The sequence below is a fragment of the Leucopleurus acutus genome (genome assembly GCF_964270905.1).
Source record: "Leucopleurus acutus genome assembly, chromosome: 19".
Taxonomy (NCBI): domain Eukaryota; kingdom Metazoa; phylum Chordata; class Mammalia; order Artiodactyla; family Delphinidae; genus Leucopleurus; species Leucopleurus acutus.
Window position 1 is genome coordinate 11,264,784 of NC_139161.1, and position 16,686 is coordinate 11,281,469.

A 16,686-nucleotide genomic window follows, 5' to 3' on the forward strand; every position below is an offset into this window, starting at 1 on the left:
TCCACTGGCGACACTGCTCAGGACTGTCCTGCCGATTGCGCCTCATTTGATGCGTCATGCCTGGTGGTCTGTTGGTCTGTGCTCAGTTTGTGTCTTCCCGCTCCCCAGGAAACAGACTTTGTAGTCTGCATTAAGGAGAATGAAGGTGGGATCTCCCCCACAGCATCCTTTGCCAGAATATTCCAAGGGGGAGCACCTGCCCTCCCCCGGTGAACTTACCCTTGCAGAAGCCAGGGTCTCTCGTCGGACTTGTCCTGGTCTCTGCCCCCTCCTGAGAGGGATCTGCTTGCAAACTGCATCTTCAGCTGCTGCCACAAGGAACTATGTGCTTGCTTCCCCTTTTGCTTTTCTTCTCTTCCTTGCCTCCCTCCCTTTTCCCCATGTTAAAAATATAATTCCATGAAATCCCTGAGACAGAAGCATCAGAGCTGTTGGGTGTGTAGTGGGGGAGGGGCTTGCTTAGGAAACACCATTTCATAGTCGTGCTCTTCCTCGCCTCCACCCTCTTTCTACCCCGGCCTTAATATGTCAAATCTGTAGCTTGATCTGGGGGAAAGCAGACACAAGAGGGGACCCTTGGAAAGCGGCTGTGTGGAAGAGTCTGGGCTGCCAGAGCCCTGCATCTCTCTGGGAGCTTTCCACTGGCCTGTGCGTGCACTGCATCTGTGGCCTGCATTTCTGGGCCTTTGTAGTTTCAAGGACTGTTTTCTCTTCCTTATAAGGAGGCACTTGGCCAAGTCAAGAGGGCAAGCAGGTACCTGGTGGCCTGTGTCCCAGCATCCTCAGAAGTCAGAGCCCTGCAAGTCCCTGGCTCCCCGGTCGCGGACAGGGCTGGGATGGCTGATGGGGTGATTCTTCTAAACCAGTTCATAAAGGACACCTGCTGAGACCTGAGAGTGAGGATGGACAGGACCAGAGAGCATTATTGTGGTTCCCACCTGCATGGCAGCCTCGTCTAGACAGAGGTCTTTCAACATGGACAAGATAATTGCCGTTTCCGATACTGAAGACGTATTAAAGTTATAGCTTCACATACTCCCACAGGTGCCTCAGCTTCCGAATTAGCAGGATATGACTTAGTGACACGTCGTTTACTCTATGATGAGACATGTGCTATGAGCTTAGCTGTAAATGTGTGGGCCTGGATTTGACTTGTGGAATCTCTGGTTTCAAATCAAAGGACATTGGCTTCATTCTTAGATGCAGGCGCCTAAGCCTTGTCCCTGGACACGGGCACTGCACTACAGGCACCAAATGAGTGCTCCCTCCCAGCCCCTTCTGGACGAGTCTCTGCAGAGGGCATCAAGCTGATGCCTTTTAGTCCATTTGTCAAAACCTTCATTCAAAGTGAGGCATCCCTTATGGGAGCGACTTGAAAGCTGCATGCTGTATTGGCTTCCCTGGCTCTTGGGGATTATTATCCTGCTAACCCGAGCCCCTGGTGCCCCTGCTTCCTGACCACCCCCTCCATCTCGCTCAATTACCACTTAAACAGCTGAGTCCAGTCGCCACCTTATTAGTTTATTAATGTGAGGAAGAAACACCTCATTATCAAAGCACCCTGAGAAGTGGGCCAGCGTGGGAGAGAGGGGGTCAGGGCTCCGGGCTGCAGTAAACAGCAGGTTCCGTCTGCAAAATCGCCCTGCCCCTGAGAGGGCTTCACACAGGGCGTGCCCCCGAGCCAGCGGTGCCCTGCAGAGGTAGAGATGTATTGCAGTGCATAACTTTCTCCTTTTATTCTCGGAAACTCAGATCTTAAAATTCCGGTTCTCTCTTCTTGAATGGCCTTTTTCCCCTAGAGTGGAGCATGCTGGGAGCTGATGGAATTCAATGTCTCCCTGTGGACACGTTACCCTAAATCACAAAGCAGTTTTTCTGGGTATTGATCCAGGGCACGTCCCAGCTTGAAAGGCGCAAGGAGAGGCACGTGGGCCCCGGGCTGACGGGGGAGGGAGGACGTGTGCGGAGGCTGCAGGATGCAGACGGTCTCCAAAGGAGCCATCCAGCAGCCAGGGTGCCCCCATTCAGCAGGTACCCAGAAGGTGGTTTCGAGAACGCCTTGGAGCTGCTGCACTTCTGAGAGTGTGTGAGATGCCAGCCCTTTTCCCACAGCCAAGGAAAAATGTGTCTCCACACAGCCGTCGGAATTATTTTTTCAGATGAAAATTGGACTTGAGAGGAGAAAATGATTAAGGCATAAAATATTCATTGCACATTCGTTTGTTCACACATCCTAAGATGAAAAAGAAGTCCCTTCCCGGAATTGCACTCACTGTTTCTCCTGTGTCTCTCTCTCCCCAGTCGTGCCAAGCTGACCTGGTGAAGGACAACGGCCACAAGTACTTCCTCTCGGTCTTGGCAGATCCGTACATGCCAGTAAGGACCAGCTCTGGTGACACGTCTCCCGGGGACTCTGGGGAAGGTTGCTCCACGCAGAGGGGCCGGCAGGGTGGCGGGAGGCGGTCCGCTTTCACCCCGGCTCTGCCTCACTCAGACGGTACCCTTTGCTTCCCGTCATATTATTTCAGTAGCTGCTTCCCTGAGTAAAGAGTTACAGTGAAACTTGACACACAGGCTGTATTTTTGTTTACAGTGAGTCCATTTTCCGAGCACATCTTTGTAGTGAAGTAGAATCCACTCTGCCTCACACCCTGTCAGCCAGGTTAGATCAATGAGTACTTGTACATCCATAATATGGCAGTTCCTTTGCCCAGTGCAGGTTCTGGACATGACAGGAGGCTGTTGCACCTTCTCAATCAGGAAGGAAAGCCGGGGAGGGGGGCAGGAAGGTGGAAAGAAGAGATTGAAAGTTTAAATTTTAAATATATTTTATTAAGTTGTTTAAAAATTAGTAATCCATAAATAGCATATAGAATAACTTCCTATAAGTGTTTTTTTAATTAATTTCTATGTTCCCCACCTCTAACTCCTAGCATAGTAAAAAGAACAAAATAGACACCCTAAATAATTACTTAATATAACTTATTTTTATCAGAATGTTTAATTAAGTCTAACAGCTTGTTCACACAGTCTTAGGTGGCTTTGGTTGTGTAAAGGAACTTTTGTGTGTAAATTCACCCTCTAGTTGGTTTTCTGAACTAAATGACAATAATAAAAAAACAAACACATTTTTCAAAATACAGAAAACGTCAAAAACAGGATTGTTATGAAAGGTAAGTAGAACTTGTGTGTTTTAACTGAAGTGTGGTTTTTAAACATTATCATAGGCAGTTAAAGTTTAGACTTTATACAAATGTTGGAAATAATCACTTCCCTGTTCTTCAGGGTAAGATACAAATCAAACAAATAAGACATCTAAGCTGATAAAATGCAGTAAAGTGGTGAGCGAAGCCAGCACAGGTGGGCCCCACTTCAACTACAAACACATTGAAGATTTTGAGGACATAGATGTGAAAGAAAGGAAAGGAAATCCCCAAATGCCAAAAACCGATGTCAGAGGAGGGGCACGGTGGGACTCACAGGCAGACCTCACAGTGACCCTGGCGCTCCACGCGCGTGCAGCCCCGAGTCTGCATGGAGGACACGGGCCTGTGGGGCGAGCCGCCCACTCACCAGACAAGGACAAGAAGAGCTGGTCCTGTCTGTCCACGTCTGGACGGAAAGTCAGGAAAGGCCCCCGTGAGAAACAGAAACCCCCCGTTGCGGGGGGAGCCGCCAGCTAAGAGAGGAACATGCCGCTTCCAGGGCCTGCCTGGAAGCGGCAAAGGCTGAACCTTTCTGCAGGGACACCTACGAAGCCAGGGTACTGAGACTCATGACAGGAGCGCTGGCCTGCTCCTAACCCATGTTCAAGGGACATAAGCAGAGCTGGCATGTAAGAGGGTTGGCTCCCCAAGAATTGAAACTAATAGGATTCTCTGAAAAAGACTGACAATCAATACAAATAAGTATGTTTAAAATTACTGAATAAACAATTTGTTTTAATTACATCCAAAAATAAACTCTTATGTTTCCTCATAAGTACTTTTGTGACTATTATAAAAGAACAATGTATTCTGTCCTTTTTACTCCTCCTCAAAAAATGACCAACTAGAGTCTTTTAATAAATAGCAGATTTGGGGGGGAAAAAAGAACCTGTAATGAAAGACAGTCACTGTCATTTAAAGCTCCGTAGATGAATTAAACAGCAGAATCGACACAACAGGTAAAGGAATCTGTAGAGAAATCACGTGAGATGAAGCAAAGCGGAGACGTGACGGAGGGGCTGAGAGGGCTCGCTGCATCCAACACAGGCCAGAGGGAGATGGTGGGGGCAGGTGAGGCGGTGGGGGGGGGGACACACGATCCAACTGGTCTAGCGGAGAATTTTCCAGATTTGAGGAAGAAATGAGTTTTCAGGTTTATAAAGCACAATTAGTCTTGAGAAGGTTAAATAAAAACAAATCCCCACAGAGATTTATCGTAATGAAAGTAGAGAATGTCAAAGGCAAGAGGAAAAATCTTGAAAGTAACCAGGACAAAAAGGAAGACTGTTGCAAAGATCTGGACAGCAGTCACCAGAGTAACGGGTGGAAGACTGAGGAGAGGCCCTCACAGCACAGGGGAAACTGTCACCCCGGGACCCTGTGCCTGCCCCGGTGTCAGTCAGGGAGAGGGCGAAGCCAGCACATCTCAGGACCGATGGCTTCCCATGCGCTGACCCCACCCAGGCAGCCAGGAGGACCGCACTTCAGGAGGAGATGGAGCCCAGGGGACAGTAGGATGCAGGAAGCATCAGAAAGCAGACATCTGCAAACTTGTCATGTATCTAAATCAGCATCGGCTGTAAGAATAAGTAAAAACAGTCACTCACGTGAGGGGCTGACACGTGAGGAGGAGTATTGGGAATCCAAGGGAGACACAGGAAATGACTAACTTTATTCATTCTCTAAAGAATGACTAGGTACCACTAATAGTTAACATAACACTGATCTCTGAGTCAGTAGAGGCACAGAGGAGAGGAGAAAATGAGAATCGATCCGTCCACTAGAAGACCACGAGGAAGGGATAATGAAGCCAAGTTAGGGACTGTGGTCGGTCGTTTTACGACCAGGGTGATTTGCTTCCATAGACTTGGGCAGGACAGGGCGGCCTCTGATGGAGCAGAATCAGAGAGGCCCATGCCCCTCCTGCAGCATCAGACGTCAGGGACCCATCTGTCCTCTGAGAGGCCAACACAAAACTGTCAGACCCTCTTAAAAGTGCTCTTCCTTTTTGTGGACTCAAAAGACAATAAAGCTGGCTCCCATTACTTTAATTACACACCAAGCATAATCATAAAGATTCTGGAAGGATAACTCTAGTGCTTGGGAGTGATGAGTTTCCACCATGAAAAAAGTGCAAACTAGCAGGTGACTTCTGTTTTCCAGGCTGAGCACAGGACCATGACAGCCTTCATTCTGGCTGTGATCGTTAACAGCTATAACACGGGGCAGGTGAGTGTCACGTCACGTCCCCATCCCTGCAGGGCCTCCCTGTGGATTGCAGAGGCACAGCCCCGAGCTCCAGTATTTGGGGGCCAGCGGAACTGTTCTGAATGTCTGATGAAACAGTGACTTCAGAAGAGGGGGTGTTGCAGGATCACACCAACCCAAGGGGCTCCATGGGAGGAGTGGGGTCCGGACCCTTTGTTTAGCCAGGGTGAATTGATATTGGTGGGATTTAAAATGAGGAAAATTGAGGGACTTCCCCAGCGGTCCAGTGGTTAAAAATCTGTGCTTCCACTGCAGGAAGCACGGGTTCGATCCCTGGTCCGGGAACTAAGATCCCACATGCCGTGCAGCACAGCCAGAAAAAAAAAAAAAAAATGAGGAAAATTGAGGCCATCTTGCAATGTGATTAAGCAACATTTCCCTGAGAAACGCTGGGAGCTGGGGTCCAGCCCGGCACCCCTCCCTCCTCAGTGGTCAGGGTGATGCCGTGTGTTGCCTGCCTTCTCGCAGGAAGCCTGCCTCCAGGGAAACCTGATCGCCATCTGCCTGGAGCAGCTCAACGATCCCCACCCCCTGCTGCGCCAGTGGGTGGCCATCTGCCTGGGCCGGATCTGGCAGAACTTTGACTCGGCCCGGTGGTGCGGGGTGAGGGACAGCGCTCACGAGAAGCTCTGCAGCCTTCTCTCCGACCCCATCCCTGAGGTGAGTCCACACCCACGGCCACTTCAGGCTAACTGAGGTCAAGGTATGCCTGGAGACCACACAGCCAGAGAGGCCCAGCCCCGGCCCCAGGCCCCTGCGTCCCCCTCTGTGGGTTCCCCGGTGCCTGGTGTGGTCTCTGATGCCTGCACAGCCTGTCACCTGGCCCCCAGGCGGGGCCGCCACTTACCTCTTGTTTCCCTGCTCCTGCTCGTCTACGCGAGTGGAGCTGGGCCAAGAGGACCGTGGACGAGACCGGGCTGCGTCGGGTCGGCTCCAGGGGCCCCGGCTAGAGCCAAACAGCCGGCCGCTGGGTGACTGCCCCCTGTCCCACCTGCAGGTGCGCTGCGCAGCAGTCTTTGCCCTTGGCACATTTGTGGGCAACTCCGCAGAGAGGACGGACCACTCCACCACCATCGACCACAATGTGGCCATGATGCTGGCCCAGCTCATCAACGACGGCAGCCCCGTGGTCCGGAAGGTGCGTGGCCCCCGCCCCCAGGCAGCACCGAGTGCCTCCAGGCCGGGCTTCCCCGGCGCCCAGGTTGAGCCATGACCCTGACCCGACCACAGCAGCGAGCACTCAGTCCCCGCCACACCGGTGTGCATCCTGCTGAGAGCAGGCTTTAAATGTTTGTTTAATTCTCTCCAAAATAGTTTCTTCACCAGATACTTGTGTGTTTGCTTCATTTAAAGGCATTTAACAGGCTGCGTCTTCTGGCAGCTTGTATAATAGGCTCCTTCCTGCCTGGGAGCAACACTTACACACATCAGGAGATTCAAAAGAGCAGTAGCCACCCACAGACAGACGGAAAGGTTTGTTTAGTGTATTCCCCTCCCTGCCCCCATGTTTGTCAGCGAATGAATGGAGCAGTTCTTTGCAGTTGAAACTTTTACTTGTCTGTTTCGATGTAGAAGTACCACAATTTCCGTCCAAGATCTCACACCCCTGTCAAAAGTTGGCCCAGAACGGTCAACCCTCCCCCTCCCCCAGCCAAAAAGGGCCGTGGGGGGGAACCCTAATGTCTGCTGGCCGCATTTTGGGGTGGTCTTGGAGCTCTGCCCTGGGAGCAGAGACTGTTCTAGGACCAGGAGGGCAGCGTCGTTCTGTGTGTGACCTTGAGTCACTTCTCATCACCTAGAGGTGCCGGGCTGCTTCTCGGCATGTCTGAGATCCCTGTGCCAGGGAAGGGAGGTTGGGTTTGTCAGAGGCGGGTGTGGTTTTGAAGGGTATTTGTTTGGAGAGCAGACCCCACTGACTTGGTGGCAGGGACGTTGTCAGAGCAAGTTCACATTAGCCAGGAAGGACTCATTTCATCTTGAGTTCCCTCAGAGGGCCGTGAACCCAGTTGCTAACATGCCAGGTTATCTAGAGAAATGTTAACAATGTGGAATGATCCTGGAGGTGCCTTTTCACAGCCCTTACTTTTTTATTTTGGGTTCTCATCATTAGCATCTGTCTGAATCTGGCTTCCTTGAGTCAGTCTTCTTTTTCCCGAGTCAAATTGCCTGTATGTGGACGTCAGTGACCAAAGCAGCACATCAGTAGTATCCTGAATTGTCTGTTAAGATTCCTTTTAAAGAAAGGAAAGCTGTGTTTCAGTTCTTTCCCAAAAAAACTTAAAAAGAATGTTAATAAAAATAGAAAGAATGTCCATCTGAGTCTCCAGTATCAGAATGGTCGCTAGGTCATCAGGAACATGGGGACTACCGCCCTCTCGAGCATGTCCCAGGTGCCCTGACGTTCCCAGCCCCAATCCACTGGCTGTCCCTTCCGCAGACACTGGGATGCTCGGGTGTAGCCAGGTCATTCCTGTGGGCACTTGATGTTGGCCTTGCCTGGGGTCAGCACGTCCACAGACAGGGGTGCTGAGAAGGGGCCTGCTTCACTCGCCCAGCACTCGGGCTCAGCTCACAGCTGCCTCTGCACACCAGGCTCGGCGCGTGGAGCAGCAGGCATCCTGCCTTTGAGAGGTACAGGGTCCAGGTGGAGAGGCAGGCACAGAACCAGGAATTGTACTGAAGCCCTTGTAAATGAGCAGCACCCCAAAGGCCAGCCCAGGTCAGGGGCTCTGGCCCCATAGGGGGAGGAGGGGAGCTCGTGCCTGGGTTGTGAGGGATGGGTAAGGGACGGGGAGAGCAAGTGAGGCAGGAGCATGTGCAGAGGTCCAGGAGCACAAAAGACCATGGTGCGCCCGGGGCTGCCCATCCTGTGTGCGCTGGAGCGTGGAGCTGGCGGGAGGGCAGTGGGGGAGAGTCTGGGAGCGGGCAGGAGCGCACCTTCTGTAACCGTGTTCTTCTCTCAACACATCTGAGCGTCTGCCACGTCCCAGGTCCTGCGTCAGGCCTCGGGACCATCACTGCCTCCAGGGCTTTTACTCTCTAATGGGGAGACGGACAGCAATGCAGGTCTGTTAAATAAGTCAAGGGGGCTATGTTTGCCATGGAAACATGGGCAACACGGAGGTTCAGGGAGACTGAGGCCCTTGGGTTGGAGAGAGGATCCAGGCTTTAATAGGGTGAGTGACACCAGCTCAGAGGCTGAGCCTTCCTTCTCTTCACGGAATCCTAATGCTGTTGGCAGCTTGCTTTTCCCGTCTTTGTCCAGAGCACGTGGTGACAGTTGTGGCACATGGTGCTCTGAGGAACACAGGCCCAGCCTGCTGGCCCAGGAGACCCAGCGTTAGGGCACCTGAGGGTATGAAACAGGACTCGGCCCTGGGCACTGCACTCCACGAGCTGACCTTAGCTAAGGCTTAAGAAGTCCCAGCTGTAACCAGCTGCTGGTGTCTCCAGCTCGTGGCAAAATGAGAAGAGTCAGGGTATTGTGGCAGGGTTTCGTAAAGTCACATGTATTCAATATAAAAAAGATTGCCTTGGGCTTCCCTGGTGGCGCAGTGGTTGAGAGTCCGCCTGCCGATGCAGGGGACACAGGTTCGTGCCCCGGTCCAGGAAGATCCCACATGCCACAGAGCTGCTGGGCCCGTGAGCCATGGACGCTGAGCCTGCACGTCCGGAACCTGTGCTCCAGAACGGGAGAGGCCACAACAGTGAGAGGCCCGCGTACCGCAAAAAAAAAAAAAAAGATTGCCTCTGTTGACTCCTGAACGATGAAAGCATCCTTTCCTGGGGGAGGCGATAATGACAGAGATGGAAGGTTTTTGCTTGCTGACCTGTTTAAGGAGTTTACTTGATAAAATCAAGAGTCAGTAAATTCATGTCAACCTCCCAAATTATCTTGAACTTGAGCTTGTCCAGGAAGTACACGATCCAGACTGTCCATCCAGTCAGCAAGCTGCCCACACCTCATCAAGAAGGGCCAGGCCAGGGAAGCAGGTTTGTGACCCCCCCCGATCCTGTTGTCACCCCACCGTTCTCAAGGGCTGACCAGTCCAGCCCCGCGACCCTTGTCTGCAGCTTACTTGGTGCCGTCTACCTTAGCAAGGAAAGCGGGACACATTTGAATCCTTTATCTCTAGTTTACATTTATTTATTTAGTAACCGCAGACACAGAGGAGCAGTACCCGGCATCCTCCTCCCTTAACACACTTCTGACTCCAGCCAAAACTGATGAACGGTGTCAGAGGGTGTTTCCCCATTGATGCCCAGGATGTCTCAGGTGGAGGCGACGGGGCAGGATGAGCTGCCAGGGCTGGGGCGCCTTCTCCCGCAGGCGAGCCCAGAGGGCGTCCAGGCGGAGCAGATGTGCTCCCTTCCCCAGAACGCTGCTCTGTCGTCCTGGGAGCTGAGTTTGATGCTCCATGGCCATGGGCCAAAAAAAAATGTTAGCCAGTAATTCATTGTTGAAAACGTGGAGTGGGTATGGCCCTGGGGAAAGACCTGGGAACGCGTGTGGTCCAGCCTTCCAGGCGACCACAGAGGAGCATTAGCCGACTCGCCTCGGGCCACGTGTGTGCCCAGGTGTGATGTCCCTGAATCCTGACGACAACTCACCTAAAACATCAAACCATTTGTTAAAAATTATAGTGTATCTGAAGGGAAGAGGCTTCATTCATTCAGCAGATACTTATTAAGCGCTGCCAGTGTGCCAGGCCCTAGGTCACCAGGCCTCCAGAACTTGTACTTGGAGATGGGGCAGACCAGGGTGTGATGTGGCAGGTGGTGACCTGCTCCGAAGGAAGGTCGGGAGTGAAGGTAGAGAGTCGGGAGCCCGGGGCGAGGCATCGGCCTTTCCAGGCCGAGGGGGCAGCAGGTGCCAAAGCCCAGAGCGGGAGGCCTGCTTGGTCCGAATGTGAGCAGGCGGCTGGAGTGTGGAGGTGGCGGGACCACTCTGCCGGGAAAGGGAGTGAGGCTGCTGGCTGGAGGGGCTCGAGTCGCCGTGCTGATCTGCTTCCAAGGTCTGAGAATAACTCGAGCCTCATGCCCGGCCTGCGCCCCAGCCAGACATGCCTGCAGACCTCCGAGGGCTGGAGCCCATGGCTGCCACCCAGCAGGAGGGGCTTGACCCACGGCTGCTTGATGTGGGCCTTGCACTCAGCCTCCTGTCCTCACAGCTGTCCCTGGATCAAACGGTCTGAGACCTGGGAATCTGCTTCAGGTCCAGCTGAGCCCTTTCACCAGTTCAGAGTGAAGGGAAAACCTGTGCTTTTTGAAGACGGCTCAGGCTTCATCTTCGCTGGGAGGGGCCGGCGGGCAGTCCCTCGACAGCCTGTTACTCAGCGCCTGTTAGACTAGAGGACCCACTGGGTGGGCATCCGGATCGCCAGAGAGAGAGATGGGTCAGGATGATTCAAGGGTCTAACTGAAGCCACCAGAGATTTCTGCTACTGGCACAAGCCGAGGGTCCCCAGCAAGGGCTGAACAGAAAGGGGTGGGCAGCAGGTCCTGGGCAGGTCGAGCTGGGGTTTGGAGAGCACTTGGTGGACACACATGGTCAGTGGTTGGAAGGGCCAGCCTGGAACTCAGAGATGGGACCTGAAAAGGTAGGTTTGGGAGTAAAACCCACACATGTGCTGGGGAGGCCAAGGAGTGCGTAAGGCTGAGGTGGGAGAGACCCTCTCAGGAGAGAAGGGGGTGGCCGAAGAGAGGACCCGGGGGCCTCATCCGAGCCCAGCTTATCAGCACCTCGGCACAGCTCTCCTGGCCCTGGGGGTCTGGGGGATTCACGGAACAAGAAGGGGCTCTCAGACCTTGGTCTTCTGCTAAGTATTTTTCTAAAAAGTAAAATAAAGTTGTGGAAACCATTTGAATAGTGATGGGAAAGGTAGTGCAAACCGACATCCAGTTTTATTTCCCGTGACTTTTAGGATCTCCAGGTACTCAGGTCATAGCACCAACTGCCCCAAAAGAGGTAAATTGTATTCTTCTCCTTGGACTGAGGCAACTGGCCTGAAGTCATGTAGAACTTTCCTGTTACCCTTTTGGGGGCTGGAAAGTAATCTATCTTTGAAAATTTCACATTTAGTAGAAGAGCGTGCTACACTGTCCGGGGTATCCTGCCTTAATGCCCAGGGTTCAGGTAGCTCTCCACGGTGTTGACCGTGGGAAGCCGTGAGGGCTCTTCCCCATCCCGCTCTGGGGTGTCCTCAGCCTGCATCCCTACAAGGCCCCCCTCTCACACCTAGTGGTCAGCAATCTCTCTGCCGGGTGTCCGGGGCATCCCTCGGAGGCCCTGATCTTGACCACATGGCTTGTTCAGAGGTTTCTGCTCACGCCGGGGGCTCAAGAGTGCTGCGTTGAGGGCGCAGCCCCTGTCTTGGCGCCGAGTGCTGTCTGTCCCACCGCCCCCCACAGTGGCTCAAGCACTCAGCGCCAACATGTACATCTCACTGCTACTCTGAGTTGTCTCCCAGCCCCAAGTCAGTGTCGCTGTCCTTTCTCCTCCCGGCAGGAACTGGTGGTGGCTCTGAGTCACCTTGTCGTTCAATACGAAAGCAATTTCTGCACCGTGGCCCTGCAGTTCATGGAAGAGGAGAAGAACTACCCACTGCCCTCTCCAGCCACCACAGGTACAGCCACCAGGGGTACGGCACTGAGTGGAGCCCATGCGGCTCGCTGGCCCAGGGGACCCTGGTCAGGACTGTCAGCAGGCCCCTCGTTCTGCTAGGTCCTGAGCCCATGTGTCAAGTCAGGGCCACTCAGATATCTGCAATTCCCATCTTCCCAGAACAGAAAGGGCAGGGAAGGGGGCCACACTGACCCTCTGACTGTTTTCTTTCCTTTTTACCCTTTTTGGAAATCAAAGCATGGAAATCTTGGGAGGGTACAAAGTGCTGCCATAGGGGCTATAGGAAGGCACATTCTCTTTCTTCCCCTGATGAGTCCTCACGTCAGTGTCACGTCAGGCAGCTGCTTGTCTCACATTTGTCCTTTTTACCGAATTTATATTTCATCATCTTGAGCTGCCCCCTCCCTCAGACAGCTGTGTCTTCAGGAAAGAGGGCTTGTGATCAGCCATGAGACCATTGCTGCGTTTAGTACATCGGGGAAGGGAAACGGCTGGCGGGCCTGGGCAGGGTGGGATTGGTGAGTGGGAAGGCGGGGGGCTGAGCCAGGAGCTGGCCATCCTGGTGCTACCTTGGGCAGCGGCCGCAGGCAAGTCCCAGAGCACCTGGTATGGTTCTTGGAGAACCATGTGGGCCTCTGTAGTTGAACTCTCACAAAACGCCAAGCATGGGTCATGGTCATCTGCTCCCATGCTCCCCTCACCCCAGTCAGGACCTTGTCCAGCTTTGTACCCCAACATACATGTGTCAGAGACCCTGCTGAGCAGAAGGGCCCTGTTGTAGCGTCACATCATCCAGGTGAAAGCCACTGTCACCTGCCGTCTGGCCGCCTCCCACCTGAGCCCACCATTAACTCTTCTCTCTCCTTCTCTCCTACCAGAGGGTGGGAGTCTGACCCCCGTGCGGGACAGCCCCTGCACCCCCAGACTGCGCTCCGTGAGCTCCTACGGAAACATCCGCGCCGTAACCACGGCTAGAAGCTTGAACAAATCTTTGCAAAATCTGAGTCTGACAGAAGAATGTAAGACCCCAGAGGCTGGGTGCTCGAGTCGGGTGGTTGTGGGTCATCTTCTGGGACCTTTTATTAGATGTGCCCCTGCCCCCTCCTGCCATCTGCTCGCCTGGGCGTGAGCAGAGTCGTGGGTCAACCCCCCGGGGTGGCCAGTGATGATCCTGCAGCACCGCTGGGCACAGCCGCTCCTGAGCCCCGCAGCACCCTCCTACCCCGTGCCCAGCAGCCCAGCCCCAGGGGAGGCGGGGGTGGGTGTGCTAACTGACGCTCTGCCCGTGGCGATGCCCCACCAGCCGGCGGCTCGGTGGCCTTCTCCCCTGGGAACCTGAGCACCAGCAGCAGCGCCAGCAGCACCCTGGGCAGCCCCGAGAACGAGGAGTACATCCTGTCCTTTGAGACCATCGACAAGATGCGCCGAGTCAGCTCCTACTCCTCCCTCAACTCCCTCATCGGTGAGTCCCACCCCTCCACGTCTCCACCTGTCCCCTCAGCACCCATGGGTTCCCGCCCAAGTGGACGGTGCTGGGACACGCTCAGTGGGAGAGTAAAGTGAACGGGGTAGGAGGAGGTGAGGAGCGTCTTGCTGTGGCAGCGGGAACCCCCCGCCCTTGGTTGCTGGTCTGATCCAGGCCATCTGGGCGAGCCGGCCTTGTCGCTTGGAAAGGCTGCAGAACTCCCAGTGCTGCAGAGCAGGGGGGTTCTGCCCCCAGGAGACATTTGGTGTGTCACGGCCAGGGCACAAGGGGGCTCCCAGCATCCAGTAGGCAGAGTGGCCTCCAGTGGTGCCCAGGGTCCCCCAGAGAATGTGTGTACGAGGTCCAAGGTCAGAGCCCTGCTCCAGGGGCGCAGACAGCCCTTCCCTTCTCAAGTTCCCTGGCTGGAACCCCCCATCACCCCCATCCAGGGCCCCCTGTGTGCTTTCGCCTTCAGCCAGTCCAGCAGTTTCACACTTGGCTGCCTGGAAATTGAAGTTTGAGTGAAGGGTCAGCGTCGTCTCGTGTTCTGCCTTGAGTGGTGAGCCCCTGGTTCTGCTGCTGGGCTCGCTGAGCGGTGGGAATTCACCGCATGTCCTCGCTGCATGACCAACCATATCGACCCTGTGTCACCGGTAACACACATAGGACTCAACCAGACAGCCCCTTTGCGCTTGTTCTTGGCACCCCGGTGCTTTACCAGGCCTCATCTGAAGCTTTACATAATACTAGGAAATGCTGTAGATGCATAAAAACGTAGACTAATGTGACACACCTCCCCGTGTGTGTTTTGTTCCCAATTTAAGGAATTACAGATAGAGTTAAAGCGCCCAGAGCCCCTCCTGGTTCCCTGCTCAGGATCCCTGCACACTTACTCTCTGGCTGTGGATCCCCATGGACTCGCGCCCTTTCCCAGGGTTTAAATGTCATGTAAATGGCGCCACACATCCTGTGTCCTCACTCTGCCCAGAGGGCTGTGTGTCCACACTGGTCACCTGAGTCTTGTTCACACCCTTTCATGATCTGCTGCAATTCACTTGTCCATCCTCCTGTTAACGGACAGTAGCCTTGCTCTGATTTTTCCTTCTTTTCTCATTTTCTTTTTTCTCTTTTTTTTTTTTTTTTTGCGGTACGCGGGCCTCTCACTGTTGTGGCCTCTCCCGTCACGGAGCGCAGGCTCAGCGGCCATGGCTCACGGGCCCAGCCGCTCCGTGGCATGTGGGATCTTCCCGGACCGTGGCACGAACCTGCGTCCCCTGCATCGGCAGGCAGACTCTCAACCACTGCGCCACCAGGGAAGCCCTTTTCTCATTTTTTAAAAAGCAAATTCAGGATTTGGCCCCAGCTCCACCTCCTGCCCTCCCCCTTGTACCTGGCAGTGCTGGGCTCCTGGGTTCCTTGGCTCCTCCCCTTGGCTTCAGGGTTCCGCCTCCAGACACCTCACAGGCTGCTCCTCAGTCCAATCACAGTCCTGCTCCAGAGTCACCTTAAAAGAAGTCTTCCAGGCTCCTCCCACCCCAATCCAGAATAGCCTTCTGCAGTCGCTCTGAGTCTCTCCCTCTCTGTTTGCTTTTGTCCTGAGAACTTTTCCCCAGCAGACTTATGATGCAGGATCTCATTTATTCAGCTCGGTTCTGTCTCTGCTCAGGGGGTCAGAGCCACGAGTGCAGGAACTTTGTCCTGTCTCCTGCCACAGACCCACACACCCCGTGCCTGGTACACAGCAGGCACCCCCATAATGTGCACGGGTGTGGGCCGCAGCAGACACACTGCAGCCTGACACACGTGGGGTCTGACAGCTCCACGTGGAGGGAGATTGACCACAAAGGGCTCTGTTCCAAGGAGGACAAGCTCCCGTGGCCCTGCTCACTCCTGTTCTGGTCAGGCTACCCCGTCTGATGTGAGCGAACCGACTCCTCGTGGTCTTAATTTGTATGTCCCTCGATTATGATGAGGTTGAGCTCACGTGTTCATTGGACTCCTGTGTTCCCACTCCTGCAATCATTTACAGTATTAGTTACCCTCCTATTTCGTTGGTACTATTTTTCATTAACATTCAGTTCTTGGTTGTTTGCTTGTTTCCATGATAATCCCTCTACCTTAGAGCTCACACTCTCTTGGCATCACGTGACAGTGTTAGATATTTCTGACTTGCCGTTTTTGTGATCTGAAGGGGGAGGGCAGTCTAAACGTGCTTGCCAGCGGTACCCATGAGCCTCAAGACTGGCCCTCTGTTGGCCCTAGAAAGGACTCAGGACTCTCATTCCACAAGACGAGTCTGTCTGGGGCCCATAAAGGTCTGAATGGACTGTAGAGTCCAGAGCTGGTCACCATGCCCCACCCCCAGCAGTACGACCCAGAAAGGGGGATCTTTTTGTCCTTGGCCCTGGATTGGGGATGTAAGGGGTGAAGAATCGGTGTTTCTTTGACGCCACATGAGATTGGAGGGTACAGCCCGCACCTCCCACCCCTGCCGCCTTCCATGTCCTCCAGGGACTTGAGAGCCACGTCACTGATTCCTTCCTTCACACAAAACCTGACTCCTGAACATTTTTTTAACTGGAGAAAACTGAATTTTATCTGTATGTGGTTCATATCTTTGAAAACTTCAGTGGGAAAGTTTCACAATGAGCCGGAGCTGGAAGGAGCGTTAAGGAGACAAAGTAGCTGTGCACCTGAGTGCGCGCGTCCACCTGGAAACCGCGGTGCTTACATAAGTGTTTAAAATTCATAACCTACACCGAATCCCATTACCTGCAGCATTCGCCTGTTTAAAGTCAATTTTTTCTTTCATTTCAACTAAAGAACAGCAATCTCTAGCCTCTTTGAATATTGCAAAAGAGGTTTTCAAAACCATGGCAACCTAGGACATCCATTCATTGCCATCTTCTCCCAGAAAACTAGCCCCTCCAAGGCTCCCCCTCCATCCCCACTGTCTCTAAAGCACTCGAGGTCTCGCCTGCTGAGCGAGGTGCTGTCCCCCCACAGGGGCAAAACCTGATCACACATTTCTCCATGTGCCTAAGCATATCTGCCTAATGTCTGTGAATCTGCACTGGGACCCAGCTCTGTCACCACCTTTTGGAATCTTTGATGTCTCCCTC

At 53.7% G+C, this 16,686-nt stretch overlaps 1 protein-coding gene across 5 annotated transcripts in view; it reads left to right on the top strand.

Annotated features, from left to right (window-relative positions):
* Window positions 1–16,686, top strand: part of RPTOR (regulatory associated protein of MTOR complex 1) — a 346,540-nt gene that overhangs the window by 289,459 nt on the left and 40,395 nt on the right. For all 5 annotated transcript variants that reach the window (XM_082861744.1, XM_082861740.1, XM_082861741.1 and 2 more), the window contains 7 exons: window positions 2,302–2,376; window positions 5,370–5,435; window positions 5,943–6,134; window positions 6,472–6,612; window positions 11,983–12,100; window positions 12,978–13,118; window positions 13,403–13,561. In XM_082861744.1, the coding sequence (XP_082717870.1) occupies window positions 2,302–2,376; window positions 5,370–5,435; window positions 5,943–6,134; window positions 6,472–6,612; window positions 11,983–12,100; window positions 12,978–13,118; window positions 13,403–13,561 (892 nt within the window). The remainder of the gene's footprint in view (window positions 1–2,301; window positions 2,377–5,369; window positions 5,436–5,942; window positions 6,135–6,471; window positions 6,613–11,982; window positions 12,101–12,977; window positions 13,119–13,402; window positions 13,562–16,686) is intronic.